At 39.4% G+C, this 26033-nt stretch overlaps 1 protein-coding gene across 3 annotated transcripts in view; it reads left to right on the forward strand.

Moving 5' to 3' along the window:
• Positions 1–26033, forward strand: part of MYLK (myosin light chain kinase) — a 196197-nt gene that overhangs the window by 119196 nt on the left and 50968 nt on the right. Inside the window, exons 15-19 of one of the 3 annotated variants that reach the window (XM_041473044.1) lie at positions 3682–3762; positions 4122–5011; positions 14693–14809; positions 18218–18298; positions 21199–21201. In XM_041473044.1, coding sequence (XP_041328978.1) covers positions 3682–3762; positions 4122–5011; positions 14693–14809; positions 18218–18298; positions 21199–21201 — 1172 coding nt within the window. Of the gene's footprint in view, positions 1–3059; positions 3146–3681; positions 3763–4121; positions 5012–14692; positions 14810–18217; positions 18299–21198; positions 21202–26033 lie in introns of those variants that run through there. The other 2 variants (XM_041473045.1, XM_041473043.1) reach the window with 2 other exon arrangements.

Raw genomic sequence — 26033 nt, forward strand, 5'->3', positions numbered from 1 at the left:
AAGCTTCGTGCAGTCTGGACTGTCTCTCCATTTAATTCACAGAAAAGTTTCAAAACTTCTTTCTGAAGATCTGCAGTTACCTGCACTGAAGCACCAGCTCTAAGTAGGGACCAACTTCTTCGCCCCTTTCAGTTCATTCTTGAAAAGATGTCATTTACTCTGCAATATTTATTTCACACTTGGTAGGCTGGTAGGAAATTTCAGTGCATCCCCCCAATATAATTACAACTGCTTTTTTTCCTATTCCTCCAGGGAGTGCTTCCTAGGGACACACAGACAATAAGTCTCATCTAAGGTTCAGTGAAAATATTTGAGTACGTTCTGCCAAGAAACTAGTATTTCAAGATATTTTGAACATAAAAGCCATTCCAGGGAAAACTGATCCCACAATAGGACACAGGGCTATTTTTAAAATTGCCTCAAGCTTTGCAGCTGGGGTTTTATTTGTTTTTGGTGGGCTTTTTTATTAATATTCCTTGACATTTTAAAGATAAGTCCTGTGCATGAGCATTCTACAAAATAGTCCTGCAAAAGTCAACACTTCCAGGCACTACTTTACAGTAAAGCTACTAAGCACAGGTTTTATCCATGTCTATCATTATTCCACAATAACAGAGCCACTAAGATCTGTCTGGGTTTTGTTGACAATATGCCAACACAGAGAACCTCAAGCTGCACAAGTAATGTTGTTATTGCCAAGATTCAAAACAGAAGAGATGTGAAAGACTTGAAGATGTACCCATGTACTTGCAAGGCTCTCTTTTTTCTAGCAGTCCCTCTGCATCTTTGCCTTGCCTAGATTCTGAAATTGTGTAAATGTAAAAATTATTTACCAAGATTCTGGAATTATTCTTGATTGAAATTGGTATCTAAATCACTCAATCCTTCTTCATTTTTCTTGGCTTGTTTCTCTTTTTCCATCCTGTGATCTCCAAGCTGGGTCAGTGTTTTTAACTTCACCTTTTTAGACTCTGTCACTGGGTTCAGAAGACAAGAGTATGTTCCTGCTCCTAAAATCATCAGTTTTATTTCACTGGGAGCAGGCCTTACCCTGGGAAGGCTACACTTTTGAACAGACACAGACTCAAGGTTTGTATCCAGTATCTGGTTTTCAGCCATTCACTTGATTCAGAAATCATAATTAAGATCAAAAAAACTACCTTGTGAATAATTTTTCCATCTAGGTACTTGTATGTCCCACTGTTGCCATAATTTGTAAGTGCTTCCCAAGGTTTTAAAAATAGAAAGAACAAAATGCTCTCCTACTTTCTTACCCTCTCCTTTATTTTCCAAACCCTGTGAAAAATAGCTTACTTTAGAAGGATTTACTTTGCTTGCCTTATTTGCTTCTTTGCCTATGCAAAGAATTTGCAGAGGGAAAGATGCCTTGCAGAAATGGGTCCTGCAGAAATGCTACCATTCTTCACAGTGGTCAGGACCACATGCAGTATCCCTGAATTCCTCTCCTGGGACAGTGCTGTCTCTGTTACTTCAACCTCTCCCACTGGTGACACAATTTTTGTGGAGAAATATTTTTGCCAAACAATCATGACAGAAACTGAGCAGGGCTGCCTCAACATTTCATGTACTCTGCAATTTGTCTATACTTCAGCATGCATGGCTTGTCCTTTGTCAGCATCGGATTGGTTTGAAGTCCTGAACAGGAGGGCTCTTCAGGTAAACCAGCAGCCTGTCAAGGCCCTGCAGCACTGGTGAATGAGCAGCTCAAGTGTGTCTGCTTTCTTTAAAAACTTTAGAGAAGCAGAGAAAAATCTCATGAGTACCAACAGCAGCAAAAAGGGCCAGTTTGAAATGCATTACATGAAAACAATAGGTTTTCAGCATTGTTGCTACCCTGCCATAATTTTATGCCAATCAGTATGTTGGGAGGAGGTGATGTGCTATTCTTTTTATTTATCTTTCCATTTGCCTTAGCTTCTTTCTATTTCTCTTGCTTCCAAATGGAGGCCACACATATCAGTGAGTAAGAATGGCAGGTCTCCAGTGCAGGCCTGAGTTCAATACTCTCTGCATTGACTTGGATCCTCTCCTGCCCTTTGGACAGTTTCTATTTGGTACTCAGATGTTATATAGTTTTTTGTATTGAAGGAAACGAGAGTTGTGGGTTTCAGTGCTGTCTTCATGGATTGCCTTCAATAGCAGTTTGTAGTGTACATATTCTGACTCACTGGATATCAAAGTGTTAAAAACATTCCTCCAGTTTCTTGTCACTAATGGTCTTAAGATATGTTTCTATCAGCAAGGCCTTTACTTTACAATCCAGATACTTTGATCAAACCTACCAATTTCTTTGTAGTTTTCATGTTAGACTGATCCACTGTTTCTTTTTCTGAAGCAATAGAAATCAAGGGAAATCTATCTGAAAAGGTGATGGCACTAATTGCTCTTATAAAGACAAAGTTTTGTGCTGAATCTGTGATTCTGTTATCTGTGTTAATTATCTTGCCTTCACTGCAAGTTAAATATGGGTGAAATTAGAGGAGTCTTTTCACCCAAACAGTACCATATCTAGGAAAGTTTCTCCATGCTCTATTTAAAAACCAGGCCAGACAATTTATTTATGGCAAGCTAACAGTCCTGAGTCCATGTTTTAAACTTCAGGGCTAAGTGGACTTGAAGGTGCTCTTATCTAGCAAGTTCAAAGCAGAACACAGCTGGGAAAACCTGCCTCGCCTCCCCCCCAACAGATGTGTTTTGCTCATGTCCAGGAAGTGTTTTCAGTAGCAAAAAATTTTTTTTGCTCAAAAAGGATAAATAATCCAGGATTTTCTAGTTAATTTACAAGCTTGTACCTAAACTGGGAAGGACAGACCTGTTTTCACTAATAAAAGGTATTTCTAGTGCTTAATCAGTTCAAGTCTGGTTTTTTAATAGCAGTCAGGGGAGTGGTGGCAATAGTTACACAACTGCTGCCCTGGGGGAGTTAAATTTTGCTTTTGGCATCTCCTGTGTTAAGCAGAGAAGAGCTGTTTGGGGCTGGAAGAATGATATATATCTGCGGGAGGGAGGGAGCTGCAGGGGAGCGGGGAGCACTTTAAATGAATTCTTTAATGGGAGCCCTTTCCAGAAGGCATCTGTGGTATTCCTCTGCAAAAGGAAGAATAAGTACTCAGCACCATATATGGTGACACTTTTATGTTTTTTAATATAAACATGTACAGGCTGGAGCAATCCGTGTAGATGGGTTTTGCTGATTGGTTGGGCCAGAGGGGAGGGAAGGAAATGAGACCCTGTTTTTAATATCTTAACATTAGAAAACTTAAGAGCTTGGGTTTGAATAAATAAACAGTAGGCAGAGTTGGAAAGATTTTCAGCTTTGTAAAATAGCCCTTTCCTCTGTCTTGATTTTCCAGCTTTTGTATTTATTTTCCTTTAGCTTGTTTGTTTGCAGCTGCTTCATTCTGTAAATTGCTTTGATTTTTGTTCAGGGAGTATGTTGTTCCCAGTGCAGACAGCAACAGATCAGTAAAAGCTAGTTGAGATAGCTTGGCTCCAAGTATATGGGGACCAAATCCACTCAGTCAATCCCCACAATAATGGGCATAGAAAAGGGGAATGCCACACTGAGTATGAGCTGCTTTACTGCAACACACAATCACAGCTCAGGCAAATTACAGAGGAAGAAACCCCAGTTTTTCTGATTTCACTTAAATATTTCAGGAACCAAGTTGGAGAATGCAGCTGCCAGGTGTCTCTGATGCTGCGGGAGAGTTCAGCTTCCACAGCAGAAATGCTCAGAGAGTGAGTATTTTTCCCAGGGACTTGCATGGGTGGGTTCTATTTTTTGCTCCGTTAATTCCCTGCCCTTACAGACCCAGGCTGGCTGCTGTTCAACCTAATCCCCAAATGTGACCTAACAAATTGTTTTCATCATACAAGCTAAGCACATTGTACCAAGGCAGAGTAGAGAAGATCTTTTTTGTTTGTGCCCTTATATGGCTCCTGAAGTCATCATTGATGCAATAAACTAATGGAGTATGCTCCTCTAATCAACCTCCCCTTCTATAAACACATTTTGTTCCTGCTCTGAGATTGTTCCCTGACATTTTTAAACCAGCCCCTTTCCTGGCTCTCTCTTTCTTTTCTTTTTCGGATCATAGTGGGAGGGAATCGGCCAGCTCTGGAGAGCAAAGAGATGGTGGAGATCATGGTAAACTAACATTTGGTAGAACAAGTGGCTTCAAAAAGAACAGCAGCGTAACCAGAGTAGCTGAGGAAGAGCAGGAGGACGTCCGAGGCGTGCTGAAGAGGCGAGTGGAAACTCGGGAGCACACAGAGGAGAGCCTGAGGCAGCAGGAAGCTGAACAACTCGATTTCCGTGATATTTTAGGCAAGAAAGTCAGCACCAAAAGTTTTTCTGAGGAGGAACTGAAAGAAATCCCAGCCGAGCAAATGGACTTCCGAGCAAACCTGCAGCGGCAGGTCAAACCCAAGACCTTGTCAGAGGAGGAGAGGAAAGTCCATGCTCCCCAGCAGGTGGACTTCCGCTCTGTGCTGGCCAAGAAGGGCACCCCAAAAACCCCACTGCCAGAGAAGGCACCACCTCCTAAACCTGCAGTTACAGATTTCAGGTCTGTGCTGGGCTCCAAGAAAAAGCCACCTGCGGAGAATGGCAGCGCTGGCACCCCTGCACCAAATGCTCGTGCCAACTCTGAAGCCCAGAACGCGACCCCCAATTCTCAAGCCCCCGTTGCCAAACCAGCAGTGAAAAAAGAGGAGAAGAATGACAGAAACTGTGAACGTGGGTGTGCAGTGGTGGATGGCGGAATAATTGGGAAAAAAGCTGAAAACAAAGCACCAGCAAGCAAACCACCAGCAAGCAAAGGAACAGCACCCTCCTTTACAGAGAAGCTTCAGGATGCTCAAGTAGCTGATGGTGAAAAATTGGTCTTACAGTGTCGGATTTCCTCTGATCCCCCTGCAGCTGTCACCTGGACTCTAGACAGCAAAGCCATCAAATCATCGAAGTCCATTGTCATCTCCCAAGAAGGTAAATTAATTGCATTACAAGCCAGCTGGATGGCACACTGTTATATCTGGCTCTTGATTAATAATATTTAGTTCATTAAAGGTAATGCAATATTTATTTAAGTCCTGTGCCAGTAACTGTTTCCAGATGCAGCTTTCTTGTTATTTCAGTGGAGTACACAAGGAACAGTATTGTTTGACATTTCTTCCAGATTCCCCTTTAACAGCCTGCAGATGTAAATTTTATAAAGTTGAACTTCTTGCATTTTTAAATACTGTTTACATTGCTAACACTGTTTAAGGAGCTGGTACATGATGCTTATTTAAACTAAGCTTTAAGGATTTAGAACATTGAAGGCATAATAATATTATTGCTGGTTTATAAATTCTAATTGAATTCTTCTGTATGTTTAATATTTCAGGCTTTTTATTGCAATAAGAAACACAGAAGCAAAGAGGGGTTGTGTCACAGAAAGAAATTACTACAAGTTAAGATCAGAGTTGAGAACAGATTTCCAGTGTATTTAAAGCCCCACCACAGATGCTTCTTTTGCCATTACAAGCACTGAAATATTTGCACTCTACTGGCTTGGTGACTTAACTAACTTCAAAACTGTATAGAATGTGGTAGAAGTCTTTAGGGGGAATACTTATTGTTTTCAAACTGAGTGATTCCCTTATATTTCACATTTTGGATGATCAAACCCACTAGACTGTTTTTTGCATGAAAGTTAATATTGTATCTAGACAAAATATATTTTCCTTGGGACAAAAATAGGAAGGAAGGACAATTGATAGCACAAAAAAAAACCTTCTTAACTTCATATGTATTCCATAAAACACTGAGGGAATTATCTGGAGAATTATATCCTCTGGCACACTGCAACAAAAAAGTTCATGTTCACAGTGAGAATTATAGCTTGAAACAGGGGACTGCACTCTTACTTTTCAATCTTCCTTCATTTAATCCAGGTTATTTTTAGTCTTACCAAATGAGAACCAAATTAATATGCAGAAGAGTTCAGCACAACCAGTGAATCCTTGTGCAGTGCTCCTGCTCCAAGCAGAGTAACACAGGCATTCTCCTGAAGTGGATGCAGTCAGAAGTAGCATTGTCTTCAGAGAGGCTGGGGGTACTTGAGCAGTGCATTAAGGAGATACCAAAGCAGATGGAGAAAGGCAAATGGTAGCAGGTGCATTGTGTCTGGCCTGTGTGTGAAATAGCATAATGTGTTTTTTGAGGGGTTTTTTTTTGAGTCCATGTTGATTTTCACCTAAGGGGGCTGTATAGAATAAGGATAAGTGTCATGTACATGAGAAAACATTGACTGGTGGAAATACCATTCTTACAAAAAGGACTGACAGGATCAGTCTGTTTAGGCAGCCTTATGCTGGAAGCAAAATTTCAAGGCTTTTCCTGGAGTTGCTCAGAGTGGAAAGGAAATTATGCATCCCAAAGTTCCATGGCTTCTATCAAAAGTCCATCAGATAGACAGCACCTCTGTATCAAAGCTTCTGAGCTATGGTGGAGCCTCCTAAAGTCCCAAAGCTTTGGTGTTATGGTGCTGCAGAAAGCTGTTTTCTTCACTGAAATAATCTGAGTAACTGACTATTATAATCCCCCACCTCTTATTCACTCTATATAATGGTGCTGTGGAATTGCAAATCAAGGGTAGCTGTTTATAGTAAAGTGATCCTGATGTCCAGAAATGCTCAGCCAGCTGTGTGAGCAGGGCAGGAGGCTTCTCCCATCCAGTTTGCCTGGGCTGGGTGACACTCCTGGTCACAGCACTCCAGGGTGTCAGGCATTGACAGTGCTTTCCACTGAGGGCAGGATCAAAGCTCAGTCCTGCATAAGGGATCCACTTTTCCAGGACAGCTTCTTGCAGGGGGTGAAGACACTGTCCTTATGTTCCACTTGTACCTGCACTGTTACACTTGAACCATGCTTAGGAGTCAGTGTTACCAGTATCTCAAAGCTAGGCTTTCTTCTGCACATATTTGCAGAGGATCTTGGAAAGAAATATTACACAGGGCTCTAAGTTTTGTCCTTTAATGGAAAGACAAGGAATGAGGATAAGAACTATTTTTTAAACCTTATTACATACCCTCTGGTACACTGAGAGGGTGCATGGCATGATGGTCAGTTTTGTTTTTTTCCTGACAGTACCTGCTAGCTTTGGCTCTTGGAGCAGAATGTGTTGCTGCTCTCTCGCTGTAAGATTCTTTCATGCCAAGTGTTAAGTAACTAACTAGGTATGCATGATACTTTTAAGTTCCAGATTTCATAGAGATTCAGTTTTCTCTGTTTCCCTAATTAGGAACACATACTTACTTGAGGGAACCAAGAGAGGAGAAGGAATAACTGGAATGGAGGACTAGAACTGAGAAATAGCAAATTCATTCAGTATCAGGAAATATTGTTCAATAGGGAAACTGTATTAGTCTCATAGATAGTATTTGGAGCAGCTTTAAACATTGAGAGCACCAAGAACACTGGATGCAGTACAGAGCAGACCAAAGGCAAAGTCCCATTTTCCCTCCTTTGCCCCAAACACTGAAAATGCAATACCATCACACCCACAGGTGTACTTCAGCAGCAGTGCCTTTGTCAAAGCTTGGAGCAGCATTTAGTGGGCCCTGAAGGTAGTGCCCTAGAGTCATCCTCACCTGAAAGAAGGTTGGGTCTGTGGGGAAGAAGAGGAATTCAGAGCAAACAGACCTAGCTCACTTTAGTGGATTTAGATCTTACAAAGACATTTTTTATTTCTTTGGTATGACCTTGCTCCTCCTTGTGTTCAGCAACAAAATCCACTATGGAAGAGGATAGACTAGATCTGTTCTTAGCCATTTCACAAACTGTTTTTGTGGTGTTGTGATGTTTGGTGGTGACTGTGGTGGGTTTTTTTTAGATTCACCAGAGATATTTCACAATAACTTACATGTTCTTAATGAGCTGGATACTGGAAAATTGCCTATCTAGAGTGAAGCATGTCCATCTGCTTCTTAGCCACACTACTAGCCCATCTTAGTATGGAATACTGTCCCACAAACTGGTCAATGTAAGTAATGCATGAACCCTCAGAATGCCGTGTCATTGTGTTTTGGAAATTGAATTAGAAGAGAGAAAAAAAAAAGTCAAAAACAGACAAAAGTTTGCTCATCTCCTGATGCCATATATGTTGTGAAGATAAATGCATAAAATTCAGTTTCAGGAACATGTGATTAAACAGTGGCATATTTGGCCAGGAAGGTCAAACTTAGAAATATACTTGTGTGTACTATGTTCACAGGACAGGCAAACTATGTAAAAACTATGTGTAGTGACTCACTGAAAATAACTTTCCTTGGCATATTTTTCCTAGTTGATATTGAGGCCCTTTACCAGTTAGAAACAATGCTGTTCACAGGTGTCCTCTGTGCTTGCAGAGCCTGACTGACACTAAATTGCCCACCCAATGCAGTTTAGCCATTGGAGTGCAGGAGAAGGGAGAGTGCTATTCCTGCTTCTGTACCTTTGGAGCAGCCTGGGTACAAACACCAGCATGAGAATAGTCTCTGACTGGTAAGGCCTTTGCCAAAAGAAAAGCTAAACCCTGCTCCTAAAATGACCTTTATCTTCAGGCATATTTATGCAGCATTTGGGCTGATTTCTGGTAGTTAATCTAGGGCTTGCAGTGGATTCCATTATTGCAGGGTTAGGGTTAGTTAGAAGTCAGAATCTGGGCAGCATTATCCCGAATGTCACAATCATAGCAATAGCTGATAGATTGTCATGTTCCCTCCATTTTACATTTCAACTATTTTCCCTTTGAAATCATGAACATCAGTACACTTTTTCTTCCATTCCTTTTTACACTTCCCCAAATAGTACTCTGTTGGTTGATTGGCATGATTTTTTGCTTAATGTATTATTTTTATGATGAAGTGAGCCCTTGCACTATTTTTCTGATGTGGAATAATTTTATTAATGGTTTGATTTTATATTTTTCTTCTTTTAAACCTGTCAGAGTGCCATTATCTACATTCCTGAGATAGACATTAATGTGCTTTTTGCTCATTAAAGATCAAAATAAGTGGTTTCTAACAATAAAAAGAGGGTATTCATAAATTGGAGCATTATACATTCATACAGTATGGGGTAGATGATGCATGGTTAAGAGGCACTTTAATGAGAGGCTTCTTTGCTTGAAGTTATGGGGGGGCTTTTTGTTTGGAAAAAATGTTTTTAAGAAGGCTCTAGCAGACATTGCAGTGAAGTTAGACATATAAGGACAGAGCAGAACAATTTTCCTCACAGGGTGAACACTTTAGAGCAGAACCCATTTTGTTTTACATTTGTATAGCACTAGCCCAGCAGTGTCCTGTGCTGCTGTCCTGCTGTGTGACACTCTTGGACAGAAAATCCACTGAGAAAGTTCTTGCATGGTTCCAAAGTCGTTCTATGAGATAGCAGTGAAAGGGTTGTGCACAGCATCCTTAGTAAACTGGCCAGCTGAGGTGTATGAGTGAATACAAGTCTAAACTCGCACATTTGCCATTTTTAAAGTCAGCTTGCTCAGCTTTTTTTGGATAGATTTAGTACTCTATGACTATATAGATGGAAGAGGAACTTTCTAATACAGACTCAGGTCTATACAGCAGTGATGCTGTAGCTTAGAAAATACCCTGAGTTTGTATTGCTTTGTCTAAACCAGCTTGTTTTCTTCCCAAGTTTCTTGGCAGCATAGAGATTTGGTAATCTTATTAGCAATAATGCCTTAACAACTTTCTTGTGACTTAACTCCTAAGTCTTCCTACCAGTCATGCAAGTCTACGTCTGCCAGGCTAGCTAGGATCTGCCGGAACTTTTTTGTTTTCTTTTTAAATCAGATTTGAGCAAGAATTTGGTGTATAATTAACACAACTCTATGCACTGCTGAAAGTAGATGCATTTTGCACCTTACAAAAGCTTCTTCAGAAAGTTAAAGGTTGGGGAGATCATCTGAGCATCAGTTCTGATAATACCATATTTGTCATATGCTGCATTTCCCTCTGCACTGTCATTTATGTCTGAATCTGTCCTCTTCCAGAAAATGCATTAAGTGTGGGTTTAAATACAGCAAAGGGAGATATTTTCCATAACCACTGGCAATTTATTGCAAATTCTAGCTATTCTAGTAAGAGTTTTGTATTAAATCAAGAAACAAAACAATGCCTTATTTCTAACTTGACAGAAAGGCTTTGACTCTGTAACCAAGACAGCTTTCTCCTTTTTGTTGAAACTCGACAAGTCAAGTTCTTACTAACTTTCTCTCCATGATGCACTTCATCCAGCCCTTGGAGGCTTGGGGTTGTTTTGGTTTGGTTCTCTTTCCAATATCTCCTCTCCAGTTGCTTTTCCTATTTAGAAAAGAGGAAGCAGAATCATGTGTGAGTATCAGCATCAGTGAAAAGGAGATCACCTTCCTGTTGCTGCCCTTACTGGAGGTTGTTGGTCCTCTTCCTACCTCACAACTTTGGAACTCATGTTTGTCATTTCTCTATTAAGCTTTAAACCTCCTGAATATACAGCATCCCTTGCTGCCACCAGAGCTTTTCTTTTCACCCTTTTCTTTTTGTCTCAAGCTCCATTTTCTTTGAGTGAATGGGACTCAAATTAAGAAGTAAATGAGATTGTTTAGGAGGACTATGTTGCTATCTTTTCCCTTTCCAAGATTCTTTCTAGCATCTGTAAATTTATAAAAGTTAATTTATGAGTACTTACATGTCATAGATTAAAATATTTAATTGCTTGGGTCCTAGTCTGATCACAGAGGAAATCCACTAGAAACAGACTGAGTGATGATTTCCTATTGTCAGCTTCTTCAGGAGATCTTTATTTTGGCAGCTCTAACTCCTCCTAAATCAATGTCATTTATATCGTGATCAATGATTAATTATATAGCATTAATTAAAATCAGAATAATGTGATATTACCACAAATATTTCAGTAAAGGTTAAAAAAATTACCTTTGCACAGATACATTTGCTGGTTAAATGTCTAATGTTGTGAATCATGAAAGTAGGTTTCTTAGATTGTTTTCCTTAAAACTCTATCAGTTATCAATAATTACATTTGACATTTTTTCTTCTCTGAAATTCCTGTGGTTTTTTTCACCATTTTCATTGTAACTGTAGTCAATATTTTCCTGGTCAATCCACTTCTCATTTTTAAACATGACTGTAACACTAGCACACATTTGAACTTGCCCAGACAATTTGAAATTTATTAGAAAATTACCTCTATAAGCCAATGAGTTCCTTAAAAAATTATTATGCCTCCTAGGCACAATTTCTCACAGACCAGTGTTTATTACTATTGCCTAAATACTCCACAGTACTTTCTTGTACCATGGAATACAAATGAGAAAGCCATAAACTTGAGTCTGCATCATGGACAGGAATCAGAAGGTTGGCCAGCTAGATGCCAGTGTGGGGAATGAGACTAAGGAGCTGTTTTTTGTTGGTTTGTGTATTTGTTTTATATCTGAGGTTGACTTTCTGTGGAGTTTCATGGAAAGAATGCAGAAGCCTAGAGATATTTTAAACTGTCTTGCACTATTTTTGAGTAAGTCAGAGAACCCTTTAACCCTTTAATAGCTAAAAATCCAAGGGAAAGGCTCTGTGTATCTAAACTAGAGCCTCCAGTAAAGTATCAGCTTCTGTGACTGTTAAGGTCTTTTCTAGAGCTGCACCAGTCCCAATGTCTAAGTGGTAGATTCCAGTACTCATGTTTATTCCAGTCCTGCACTTCGTGACGATGTTTAAAGATCATCCATGGCCTGCTTCCTAAAAAAAATAGAGGGTTGGGGTGACAAAATATATAGCAAGCATTTTAGCTGACTGGGATTTGTGAAGTGCCAGGATTTCAGAATACCCAACTGGAGCAACCAGTCTGGGCTTTCTAGCAGTTCTGAGAAAATAATCTTGTCATTATGGGGTTTGCAGAGGAAATACCAAATACTTCATTGAAAGACATTTGGCCTTCTAGCCCCGGGAATTGACTGTAGCTCCAGATCACAGAACATAGGCCTGGTTGGGAAGTTTCCTGTCCTTATGAAATCTCATCAAGTTTTTCCTGGGTTTCAGTGGTTTGGGGATTTTTCCTGGTTTTCCATGAAAATGAGGTTTCGACAGCCATACTCTCTCAGCCTCCCCTTATACTCCTGATCCAACCTGGCCAAATCTTTCTGGTGCATTGGACAATTTCACACCTAGTCCTAGTAGTCCACAGTTTCATAAATACTAGTGGCTGTATAAAGGAGAGTGACTCAAATTATCTCATTTCCCCTTCACTCCTCCATTGAGGGCTACTGCCATTGTATCTGGTGGTAGGAAGAAGCCCAGCAATCCCCATGAGTTTTGCATGTGCTGTTCCTGTGGAGTTCCTGGGGAGAGAGAAGTGGAGGAAAATAGAATGCAGTTTATTTCTTCTGGGAGGTGGGAGTTAGGAGAGAAGATGACATGGCCCTTGAAAAAAAGCAGATTTCCTTCACCCTCTTTCTCACAAAATAACTTCATTAAACAAGTGTTAAGGAATGACCCTGTGTCATCACATTAGTCTTCAGTGAGCTGAGGAAGGGCTTTTGAGCAGGTAGAAAACTCCTGCAGAAGCTAAAGTAAATTCTGCATTGTTCCAGTCCCTTAATGATTCAGTTATTCTTACAGGCCAGGTTCCTTTCCTGCAGTAAAGTGGCCAGAGGTCTCCTTCACATGTATGTGTCTTTGTTCCATAGTTCATGGGCTTTTGTACTAGCATCTTTAGGTTTCAATGTGCAATCTGTTCTAATAATGTTACATAGATTTATATAAATTCTTAGACTGGAAGTTATCTTTGGCTTGCTCTCCAAATGTCTCTTTAAACAGCAGAGACATGTGAATTTATATTTGCTAGATGCCTGCAAGAATACTTTTCTACTGTCTCTCCTCCATTTGGAATGGAACTGCAGCTCGTGACATTTTTGGCTTCAGCCTGACTCATGGAAAAGCATTGCCTCAGGGAGGGCACGTGGATTTTCTTTTCACCCTGTGGTTGGCTAAGCACAGCCCATGTGAGTGAGGGGTCAGTGCTCCTCTTCTGAGACAGTTTTCACATCATTTCTCAGGGGGAAATAGTCATTATTTAGAGCTGCTTGATTTTGTGGAGGATGATAAAGAGGGGAGGAAAAAAGCGTCTTCTAATGGATGTGTGGTTTTGGCAAACCAAATTTGTTGGAAACCATTTTAATGTTTTTATAAGATTTTTCTTGAATAATGGCATCCATGTTTGAAATAAGAGAAAAATCTGAATGACAACATCATAATTGCCATGTCCAAATGGAGTTCATCTCCAAAGAGAACCAGTAAACTCCCAAAGTTCTTCAGATGGAGAAGAGTTCTTTTGCAGGTCCTTTTCATGGGCCAGTATCACCTGTGCCTGTGCCATCTCCCACATCCCAGGGAATACATTTGATTGGGAGCCTGGTGTTGAGCACTTTGGGAGGCTTCCAGTTAGCACAGAGAGAAAGGTGCTGGGAAATTTCCTTACATCTCAGGAAACAGGGTAAACATCTGAAAAACAAATCCATTTCTTCAGTTCTTTAATTAGGAATGACTATGAGAAAGGCAAACAGAGGAAAGGGGAAGGTTTTACTGCAGCTGAGGTTAAGTGGAGGGTGGAAGTGTTCTGGAGAGGCCAACAACAATGGGCAGAAGGACACAATGCCTCAGGCTGTGTTTGGGGACAGACCCAGCTTTCCAATGAAGAAGGAGAAAGCAAGCCCACACTTCAACTTCACTTAATGAGGGATATTTGAAGGGGGAAAGTGTGGAGCATTTATTTGGGGTTCACCCTGGGGAGGAAAGTACTTCATTGTTCCAGGCAATGCAAGTGAAAGTAAGGGACAAGGTTCTTCTTCCTCATCCCTCATCTACTGGGAACAACTCCTATTTTGGTTCACAGAGTTTTAATTTTTAAGAGGAAATGTATTTCCCTTGGGTCATACCAAGCTTCCCTTGGTAAATAACAAGCTTATGTCGCATCCTGTGTCTGCAAACACTATTAAGTCAAATTTTATGATTTTGTTTATAAAGAAATGAATTTGTTGCAGTGATAAATTTGATTGCCACTAATATATTGGACTTTCTAATGGATGTTATACAAGCAGTTATTCATTAGGCAATTCAAGCAAAAAGAAAATGTCTTTCAGTTCCGTTTTTAAACTTAGGCACTGAGATGAAGTTCTACTCTGACACACGTGAATGCTCAAGGGAGTGCTAGAGACAAGGCTGAATCAAAACTTTGATAATGGGCACTAGACAGTGCCCATTTACTTTTATTTACAGTGCTACACTATGAGCACTTTTGGAAAAAAGTCACCCAAGTGAGGACTTCTGATCTCTGCTGCAAGACAAGAAGAGCAGCAGAGGTGCTGCTGTGGGTCTTCTCTGCCTTTAGCAACCAGTTCAGGGCTGCAGGGACAACTTGGAGTATCCTAGGAAAGAGCAATAAGATTAAATTTTTGATTTATTTACCATTAATAGGACTCCAATAAGGTTTAATTTTTAAGGACAACTTTTTCTAGCAGAGAAGATCACCTGTAGTGATGAACTGGATCATTTGGCAGCTTCTGCTCCTTGCTAGCACTGAGGTTTTTGTCAGCTGCAGGCTAACATGGATTTGATCTCTCCCTCCTCTGTACAGGGACCCTCTGCTCACTGACCATTGAGAAGGCCATGCCTGAAGATGGGGGCGAGTACAAGTGCATAGCTGAGAACCCAGCAGGGAAAGCTGAATGTGCTTGCAAAGTGGTGGTAGAAGGTGAGTACTGTGTTGGGTACAAGAAAACCCTTCCTTAGAACTTCCTTCTTTCCAGCTTATTTCCTAAGAATGACCTTTAGGGGCTACTTACACACACACACACACACAAAGAACTCTACCCCCTTCCCTTCTGCACTTTTTGGTCAATAGGTAATTCAATGTATACCATAAAGGAGCATGAGCAGAGAGATAGGACACAGCCAAGGGCTCTGTACTCTTCTGCTGCCCACTGTATTTCTAGAAGGTTTTTAGAGCCATAGGACACAACCAAGGGCTCTGGATTCTTTGTGGAATAATCTGTACTCTTCTGCTGCCCACTGTATTTCTAGAAGGTTTTTAGAGCAGTAAAGTGAACTTGTAACATTTCTTTCTGAGCTGTGTGCATCCTTTGAGAGCCAGTGAGAATTGCCTGCGTGAGTCTGGGTGTCAGTCTGCCTCAGGACTGCGTGTGGCACATTTCTCACTCTAAAACTCCCTAATTCTTTGCATTCACAGATGTTTGGTTGTTTGCTTTTCTAGTGTAAGTGAGAAAAAATAAATTAGCAGCTCAACCACCCATGTGTTCCATAGTCTTAAAGCATGGACAGTTTACAGACTGAGGTACTTGTTTTCAGCCATGGTTGTGCTGATGACACTGTACTCTTGTTAATTAGTCTTGGCCTTGGGCAAGGCCTAGGTGAGGCTGTGTGACAGACTTATAAAGCTGCCATGGAGTTTAAATTATTTAAGGGGCTTTAAGTAAGCAAATGTCCTTCTTATCAACTCACCTTCTGGTGAGCTTATTTTTGAATACTTTCCATTGTGATCACATTTTGATCACTTTCCATTGTGATCTAAAATGAACACAAAACTAGACAACAAGCCTAATAATAGAACTTGGGTACTGAACCTTCACTGCTGTGTTGCAGATGTGGTATTTGTGGTAGGAGGTCTAGAAAAGAATAGTGTTATTTTTTCCCTAAAGTCACATGACACGAGGTAAGAATGTGATTCTGTAACTCCTCACTAAAGGTCAGTCTTCATCTACCTGGAAAAGAAATGTATTAAATATTGATTACAATCAAATATACCTGCACCTTCTGTGGTACTGTGGTCACAGTGTAATCTGTCTTAGATATTTGATAAGCTATTTTTATGGTTCTGTAATTTAAAGTAATACATTTTATAAGTGCTGAAGTTCAAATAACAGGCTTTAAGCAAAATCTAGTCCCTGAAACACTTTAACCACCACAGATCCAGGATGTTGAAGGATCAGATCATCAAAAGCTTAGCATACAGTATTTCTCTAGAGCTGCCCACAGTATTTCTCTAGAGCTGCCCTAGCAACTTTTACATGCCTCAGTCACTAAAGTGTTTTTCCTCTGTCTTCTGATCTCCTTCAAGTAGTTGCTTTTCTTCCTGAAGCTTCCCTTAGCCTATTTCCCACTTCAAGTTTCCTGCTGGACAATGCATGCTCTGGGAGTCTGCAGGTAGAGTTTGGCTTGCAAAATTTTGTTCCTGGGAGGCTGTGAGCTCCTGCCTGATGTGTTAATGACATTACCTCAGCCTTCTGGCTTCCTGTGGTGGTGGCAGCCACAGCTGTAGGTGCTCACTGCTGGGCACCAGGATGACCACATTCCTTACCTCGATACTGGCTGCCTCCTCTGCCTTTTTCCTCTGGCATGCTACTGAGAAGAGGTTTTTGACAAATGGCTCCATAGCAAACTCCAGCTATTTAGGAAAGACGCCATTTGATATCCCATGTCTGAGACTGGCAGAGGGGATGACTTATTTTTAAATTAGAATTGTGATCTAAAACAAGAGTTCAGATTTCTCCCTTCTTCAGTCCACTGTCAGGATCTCAGACGCTGATTTTTAGACTAAGTAACCATAATAATTTTATTTCTTTTGACATCAGGGACTCAAGATTGGAGGACTGTTTGACTTCAGTTGGCAGATCTGTAGAATCTGAGTGTCTGAACTCTCAGAACATAGCCTCCTGCTCTGAATTATTTACTAGGAGATTCTTGCTTCCTCATTCCTCCTTAGATGAATTTTCACACACTGGTACCTAGAAGAAGGTGACTAAAATAGCTGTATCCATAACATTTATGTCATCTTTTTCTCTGGTAGCTAACAGCTCTCTCCTTCACAAATGCTCTGAAAGGTGAATATTTGAAAGCTGTAAAGTGATACAGCCATTGCTGAGATCATAATCTATAATCATACTATTTCTTCCAAAGATAAATGTCAGTATCAAACAATGTAGAAGTAGAGCTTGTTAGGATTTGCATTTTAGGTCATAGAATCCTAGAATAGTTTGTGTTGGAAGGGACCATAAAGATCATTTTGTTCCAACTCCTACCATGGCCAGGGACTTCTTCCCACAGATCAGGTTGCTCAAAGCCTCATCCAGCCTTATCTTGAACACCCCCAGGGATGCCCTGCCTCTTTGGGCAACCTGTGCCAGTGCCTCATGACCCTCACAGAGAAGAATTTCTTCCTAATATCTAATCTAAACTTTGGCCCCTTCAGCTTAAAGCCATTCCTGCTTGATGTGGCACTACAGATCCTTGTGAAAAGTCTCTCCCCAGGTCTCCTGGAGGAAGGGGCTCTAAGGTCTCCCCAAAGCCCTTTTTTCTTCAGGCTGAACTTCCCCAGCTCTATCAGCCTGTCTTCATAGGAGAGGTGCTCCAGCCCTGTGATCATGCTCAGCTTGGAATAACCTTAAAAATAAAGTTGCACTTTTTATTTATATCTTATGTGGGATACACATGGAAGGGAGTTTTATTGACTCCTAGCTGTTGGTGTAGCCTGCAGTGATGAGCAGTTTCTGGGTAAGAGCTGTGTAATTGTGAAAATATTAGAATCCATCAAATTTCAGTCCTGTGGTGTCCCTTTAGCTGTTTCTATTTAGAAATAAACAAATGGCCAAGAATATCTTCTTGGAAAAATTTAAACAGATGGAGGAAATGTTATTCTTCAAAATGGGTTAATCTGAATTGATCGCATAGATAATGGACAGAGGAATTACTTTACATCATTTCTTTTGAATGAAATGATGTTTCAATACAGCTTTGTGTCCCTTTTCTCTGCACTGCCTAGCACAGCTTTGTGCACATAGTACTTGGTCTATTCAGCTAAAATACCTGTGAGCTTAGATGGGACCTCTTGTCTAGCTGCTTACTTGGCTTGGGTTCTTAGTGCAGCTGCTTTTGTAGAGGGTTTTTCCCTTTCTGCTCCCTCTTCCTTCCAGAATGTTACAGCAAATCTACAGCAAATCTGTGCAGAAAATTCTTCCTAAATGCCTAAAGGACAGCAATTTCCTCTAACTTTGCAGAAAGATCCAAAATAAACCTTTTATTAGACAACTTTTTCATTATTGATTTTCAAATAAGGTTTGTATTTTATTATTTGTTTTGATTGCAGATGCCTCAAAGACCTCAAAGCCTACTGAGAAGAAGACCAAGAAGCCTAAGACCACGCTTCCCCCAGTGCTGCCAACAGAGAGTAAGTGACTGTGATTTGATTTGCTTTATTTCCAGTGGAAACAAAAGAGTGCTTTGGGATTCTGTGGTCATTCCCTTCTGTTTGCAGACATAGGATCAGAAGCCTGTGCTGTTTCTTTAGCCCTTGCACTTAAGTCATGTGAAATGAGTTTTTGCCATGTGGGGATTAGAAGTAAGAGCCCAAACTGCGAGTTCAGACCTCGCCCCTCTACTCTCTGTTTTTCATAATGGTGCAATAAACTTGTGACACAGATTTATTTTTGGCTGCCTCTCAAAGAGCACGGAAATACTCGAGTAGTTTGCTTCAGTTTGTGCTGTGTCCTGTGTAGACAATAAGAAGTTTTACTATTGGTAAGCAAAGCATCTTGACTGAAGTGCCCTGTAGAATAATCTGTCCTTTTTTGGCATGATCATGAGAGAGTTTTTTTGCAAATTTTCTATTCTTTGTTTCAAGCCTAAATGCTTAACTTGCTTCTAATGCTTTCAGAAATAATAAATTAGCTATAAATTCCCATGTTTGCTACTCAGCATACATGCATTTGGTTAAGAGGAAACTTTCAATGGTAAAGACAGCACAATAATGTCAGTTTAGGAATTCCTAACCCCAGTACTACTTATGAAATTAAGGAATACAAATATCTCTTAAATCAAAACTGGACTTTGAAAATTGTTTATCTATGATGTCCACCACATGAGTTCCTAAAAAGATGTAAAGACGTGGTTTAATGGAAACATGAAATATTTTATCCAGCTCTCTCAAAAAATAAAAAACAAATAAACTCCACTCTGGTCTTCCAGCAAGAACATTTTTAGCTGTTTTCAGCAGGACTCAGAGCAGTTTTACAGTGATTGATGATCACAGGTAATAATTGTGCTTCTGGAAACGTGACTTACATAAAACTACGCCCTGGGCTACATCTATTTCTGAGTTGCTGGCTGAGCATTGTAACTCTCTCCAGCTTCTCTTTGGGGATGTGGGAAGAGTCACACTGACATGCTCCACCTCTGCACCTGAGCTTCAAGTGCCATAAATAATAGCAATTAAGAAGAATGATTTTGTTATTGAACATTGATAGAAAAAAAAATTTTAAAGCCATTTAAATCTCCACAGAACAGTGTTTTGAATTGTGTTTTCTATGCACACAACACACACATTTCCTCTAATCCTCCCAGCAGTGTCATCAATTGCAGCTTTCCCAGGAGAAAGTGTGAGTTGGGAACTAAGTATAAATTTGGAGATATATGACCTGATCCACATCCTGCTTCTTCTGCTTCTGGTTTTAGTGGAAATTAAAATAGATAGCAAAACAGAAGCTACCAGCTCTGGCTGCAGAAATATTTGGGAAAAGAAGGTTGAAATAATGGGGAATGGTTTTTCTACATAGCATATTATTTCAGTGTTTCAAGTTCTTCAACTTCTCCTAAGCGCTTTTCTTCCAAAATATCTTTAACACGTCGTTTAAACAGCAAGGTCACCAGAGAGAATGTTAGGAAACTGGGCTTTGAAGGAGCTTTTGGAAAACCTTTGAAAAATATATATTTAATTTTAAAAGGATTTGGCTGCAGAGATTTCACAGGTGTTTTTTTAACATCTGAATCTCTGAGGAATGTGAGTATTTGGTCTGAAATAAGTTTTTATTTGTGTGTTTGTCAGGGGCAAAATACACAAAACAGATCCAGTGGAACAGATCCAGTTCCAATCTACACTGAAATTCTTATCAGATACAGAGACTGTAAATTCCTTAACTGAGAGAGAACAGGCTTTACAAGTCAGATGCTTGTCTGTCTTTACTGTATATCTCTTGAAAAGAAGGGTAATAGAGAATAACTGCGAATTCAAGTATCTCAGTCTAATAAGGAGATATATTTTTACTCTGATCTTTTCTGATCTTTTTTTGCCACAACTAGTTACCAACAGTCCTAAGGGCAAGTAGAGTATACAGATTGTTATTGAAGAAAGAGAGCAAAAATTCCTAATAATGTGATTAGAATTATTAATTAATAGATTCTGAATTTTGAGTAGTGAATTCAGTTACAGCAGTGTATACTTTATAGGACAGAGAAACTATATATTCTCTGTACTTTTTAGAAATACTTTTCAGGGAAAAGATCTCTATTTTCAACATTGTGTAAAAAGTGCAAGTTAAATTTCATGGTTAGCAGCTATGTCATCCTTTTCTCCCTTCAGATAAATTACAAGTGATCCTTGGTTTTTTGCCCTAGTAGAAACTTTCAGAAAAGTAATTAACTTTATGTTCCTGAAAGCAAAGATCAATACATTTCTTTTTGTGGAAAAGAGTGAATGTTGTCAGTATGTTGATCTGTAGAATTTGTTTCACAGTGAGGTGCTGACTCAGGTCATTTGGCTGCTCATTCTGACAATGTTATTTAATTACTGGAAGCGTGGGGTTTGTAAGCTACAGAAAACCAATTGTAAGCAGAATTTGGGCCATTGCTTCCTTTGATATGCAATACATACTGGATTCTGGTGTAGAAAAAGAACATCTTGCAAGAAGCTGTGTGTCACTCTGTGATTAACAACATCTCTGAATGGATGCTTGCAGTGTTTACAGCAGAAAGATTGCTCCCATGCTGGCAAATTACAAAACTTACAATGTATTTCCTTTTGCTTAGAATTAATATTGTGTCACCAGAATTTAGTAATAATTATGCAACCCTCTAAGGATAAATAGAATAAATAATACTGTTTCTGAGAATAAAAAACAGATTCACCTTTGAATTTGGGTGAAATAAAAGGGAGAAGAGAGGAAGGGCACCTCTGGAACTGGTTCATTCTTTACTGACTGCACTGACTTGGGCTTTGTCACTTGGGTCTTTGCTCAGTGGATGTCAAATGTTACTGAATTAGAATAATAGAGTGTTATGTTTCTTCTAAAAGAGGCAGTGGAAAATTGGACCCTTTCAATATTTATCATGCTGCACGCTGTGTGCCATGCCAGAACAATCAGTGGGTAATGTAAGGGTCCTCCTGGCTTGACACAGCCTTGTAGCAGAAGAACTAAGCCAAAAATTCTCACCACTTGAACATTTCTCTAGAAAGCTTTGAAACTGCCGTGAAGGGATTTAGGCACCCACTTCCCTTTGAAATTAGAACTTATTTCAAATTAAGTTTAAAGGGAATTGCTTATTTCAATTACCAAAGCCACTTGCAAAATCTTCAGTGCCTATTAAATAAATATTTTTGTCGCAATAGACTGTGGAAAAATCAAGGTTCTGTTTGAGATTTTTAAGAGTAAATAAAGATTTGAATGTTTACAAATAAATATTCCTTTCTCAAAAAAATACATTGCTACTCCACACTTGCAAATATTTTGTTGTCCTTAATGTGTCTTAAGCAGAGGACCAAAACAGAAGGAATTAGCCCAATATGAGGCAGATTTGTTTGCAAGTCTAGAACTCAGATTTCTTGATCCTCAGTCTCAGGATTAATTTGCATGCAGCATTGAAGATAGTATAGATTTTTTAAAGTGGCATCACAATAGTTTACATAAAACATGAGCTTTCCAAAAGGACTTTTTTTTCAAAGGCTTTTTTCAAGATTTGCTGATGAAAAAGGAGTATTACAGCAGTTAGATTCTATTTTTTAAACTACACTATGGTTGAGCCATGCAACATAACTTTACTATAGTAGGAAGAAACTGTATTCCACTTATTGCTACTGAGAAAAATAAATAATGCTTTAGAAAATAATGCTCATAAATCTAAGCATTAGATTAAAGTGTTTGGAAAGAAATGCCCAATTTTTTGGAGGGCTAATTCACTGCCCTACTTCCAGTAAATATTAAGAAATGGCAATTATCACCTGTCACAATCATTGTTATGAAAACCTGACAGGATATCCTGGATTCCCTCATCTGAGTAATACTTCTTAAACCCACTGTTCTCATATCCAAACCACATATGTTGAAGGGCTGACCCAGCATAGAGTTTGATTGCACAAATGTAAGTTCTTCTACTCAGTTAAAAATAAAGTTACAAGAAAACAACTTTTTCTACACACCTGCAAGTTATTTAGCAGTATTTGGTAGCTTGCTGATAGAAATCTTTTACATATGCTACTATGTGGAACATTTGATTTTAAGTCAAATACCTTTTTCGGTAGCTGTATAATACAGCTGTAATACAGGTAGCTGTATTCTCTTGCTGATGCTTTTTAATAAATATCACAACTGAAACAGTCCAGATCAAATCCACCAGAAGGCTTCACTGTCACCTTCCCAGATGTGAATTTTTAATATTATTGGTACTTGAATGAGAGGCTGAGCAGTGCCATCTCTGGAACAATTCACCATTAAAGTAAATATACTGAACAGGACCCCTTATTATGTTAATATATTCTTTTCCATAGTAGAGAGATATTTTTGTCCATACTAGGGAAAATTCTAAGTGTTAATCACCATGGAAAAATTATGAGTCAGTGGCCAAGTGACTGGCATGCAGTTCTGTTATTTACTCTTCAATAAACAATCTTGTCAGAGAATCCAAATCTGCAAGCACCATTTTAAGAAAATGTTATTAAAGCATTAAGGTTGATGTGTCCAATTTAGTTGGTATGTAATTAAATCAGTAAACACTTCAAGTTTTCTATTGATTTCTATTCTATGAAAAAAATACGAAACATGGCTTAGATGAATACGAAAAGTTTCAAAATCTTCCTTTCATGACAGATTGTTTTGTCCTACGTGTAAAACTTGCCACTTTCTAAGGGAAGAACTCAATTACTAAGGAAGTTACTGTTCTGGTCAGAGATGTTCTTTTAATTGCAGAAGTGTGGGTACTGGGTAGCAGCTGTGATCTGTGGCTGCTGCTGACCTCTTTGGTGGCTGGGATAGTCTGAGATGCTCTTGAGGGTCAATGAGGCTGTCCAAGCCAGTTCCCTCAGTCCCATTCATTTCCCAGAAGGCTCATGCTGCTCTACTCCTGGCTGTTGTGAGGTCCAAGACATTTTCTGCACAGTGAGTGCAAGTACTTAGTGTGTTGGAACAATATGAATTGCATTGTCAGAGCAGCCTCTAACCAAACTTTTCAAGGAAAAATTAATCTTTTTCCTAAGCTGAAAACTCCGCTCTTAGTACATGTAAATCAAATTGCCATTAGCTGTTTTTAAGACCTAAATAGGATTGCTCTGAAACTCTAAACTGTGAAAGGTGCTGCCTTCACTCCTGAGGCTCAAGGGTCCAAAGGTGAATAGCTGTGCCACAAGGCCTGACAGCCAAGTTAGGCTGAGGTAAACAGGCAATGCAAGATTTAACCTGCTGACTCTGAAGGTTGGTTGCTTCCATAGATGAAAAATAAATTTGTTACTTCACATATAAAATGAGCAATGGAGAAACACTAATTTGTTGTCCAAATCCCCTTCTCCTGAGTGCCCAGTTCAGCACTGTTTCTCTAATGCTGGGCATGCATTTTGAACCTCTGCCAAGTTACTCTACAGTTCTCATTGTACTGACATTTTCTGAGTTAATATTGGCACAGAACAGTATTTTCCACGTGTATTTCATGGAGTCCATCCTACATATCTGTATGTTGACAAAAGAAGACAGAAATGTTTATTGACTATCTTACAGAGAGAAAAATTAATAGTTTTTGCAATGTGGCCTTGAACTGAAGAGGTGTCATGCTTTATTAATTTACAGTTAAGTCATTGGCTAGAAATTGCACATCTGAGGCATATTATAGAAGCATTAAGTTTCTTCTCTGTAAAACAGGGACCTAAATCCATTGGCTTAATTAATGTCCAAAAACATATATCACCTAGCTTTTCCCACTGAAACCATTTGGAGCTCCTGAATGCCCAGATGACCTGGCAGTGTTTTCCTATGGAACAGACTGGGTAGCTGGGCAGTAACCTACTTCAGATTCCTGTTCCTACACACTTGGGCACAGTCTTTTAGTGTCTAATTGTAGATGTTCTCCCAAGACATAAAAAAGGTGAAAATTAAACTTATACTTAAGAAACTAACCTTGCTGTCTTGCTCCCACCAGAGCTCTTAGAGCATTTTACATGGCCTGGGTTGTTTGTGGGCTCTGTTTGATACTGGATCTCTTCTGTCCTGCTCAGATTTGCTTTAATTGTAGAAGTTGCTCAAGAATGGTGCTACTAAACTGCTATGGAATTGTTTATTCCTTCAGCTGAGCTGTTTTCAAATACTGAGTTATTTTCAGTGTACCAGATCATATTATTGAATCTCTGAGTGTGCTGGTATATCCTAGCTCTCTCATGACTGCAAAAGTGAGTATTTCCTGGGTTTTATTTTTGTTTTCAGAAGGCAGAGGCTGTATATTTCTCAATTAGAGGACAATCTCTGCATGATTTATAAACTAAATATGGGATGTTGCAACAAAATGACAGTTGTTTTTAAATGAAAAAAAAAAAAAGCTTTAAAAAACTGTTACGAAGCACGCAAACTCAACTGATTTGCATGGAATTAAGTGTTCTAATTTCTGCTTGTCATCAAATTTAAGCCAAAGTTGCTTTCTGTTTTATTGTATTTAGATACGAAACAGTTATTTGGAAACATTATAAAAAATCTGTTCTCTGACATGCAATATAGTGAAACTGTTTAAACTTCCAAACCTTGATGAAGTTTTCAAGCTATGAAAACTGTGTGTTCAGTGCATTGTGTTTGTTATTTTCCTCTCTAGCAATTAGCACAGGCTCATGAATGTATGAATAAACTTTCTGCTACAATTGTAGCCATCATTTTTCTCCTGTTTCTTCTTGTCTGTGCTAAAATCTGTAATGAATTTTTATACCATCAACCAAGTCTGTGACAGAAGCAAGGACAGAACAGAATAATTGACTACTTTGACCACAAGGCCAGATTTTTTCTGTGCTTCTAGCTCTCAGTCATTCCATGCTTTCTGGCAAAGCAGGCAGTAGCGAAGGTTGACAGAGAGCAGTCACTTTTCACTCAGACCTGGATATCTACGCCCAGAAGGGTCTGAAGAAGGTTTCACTGGGATTCATTTACATGGGGGAGAGAGACCTCATGATCTCACATCCCATGAGCCTGAAGCATCCAAGTGAGATGGGGAAGAAGGAGCAGATACTTGAATCTGGGCTTTCCATCAATTTTCAAAAAATATTATTCTTACCATGGTGTCTGACACATTACAGACATGACTTTTTTTCAGTTTCTCTTGAACTCTGAAAATGCTGGAAAAAATCCAGTTTAGTTCAAGATGAAATCTTGACATGTTTGGCATGAGGGGAAAATGGTTTTCTATGTGCCTGTAGTATAAGAGTATGTCATTAACCCTTCTTCTCTCCTGAGCTAAAATGAGGCTGATCCACAAGCAGACAGAAGCAGGGGTAGGTCTTGTTTCTTATGCTAATGTAGTTAGGTTTTAACTGTACTTGTTTACCAGGTGCTGAAATCCATCACTACAGAAGACATGCGCATAATTTTAGGCATGTCCCTCAGGGAAGATAGTAGGAATTATGGATTGGTTGGAAATACTATCTTGAGTACTGATGGTTTTTTCAGATCCTTAGAGTTTTCCTTCATGCTTTTTGAAAGCAAGTTGTGCAGAGAGCCATTTCAAGGGAGGGCTACTCCTATTTTTAGTAAAATTCCAAAAAAGGGAAGCAAAAAAGAAAGACGGAGGCTTCTGAGCATATCTGCTCTCACGATTGCACCATCAGGGAAAGGAAGAGCACAACCAAATGTCTGGCAGCTACCAGCCTGGATGGGGTTTTGCCCCTTTTTGCT

The sequence above is a fragment of the Pyrgilauda ruficollis genome, unplaced genomic scaffold, assembly GCF_017590135.1.
Source record: "Pyrgilauda ruficollis isolate IOZ18807 unplaced genomic scaffold, ASM1759013v1 scaffold3, whole genome shotgun sequence".
Taxonomy (NCBI): Eukaryota; Metazoa; Chordata; class Aves; order Passeriformes; family Passeridae; genus Pyrgilauda; species Pyrgilauda ruficollis.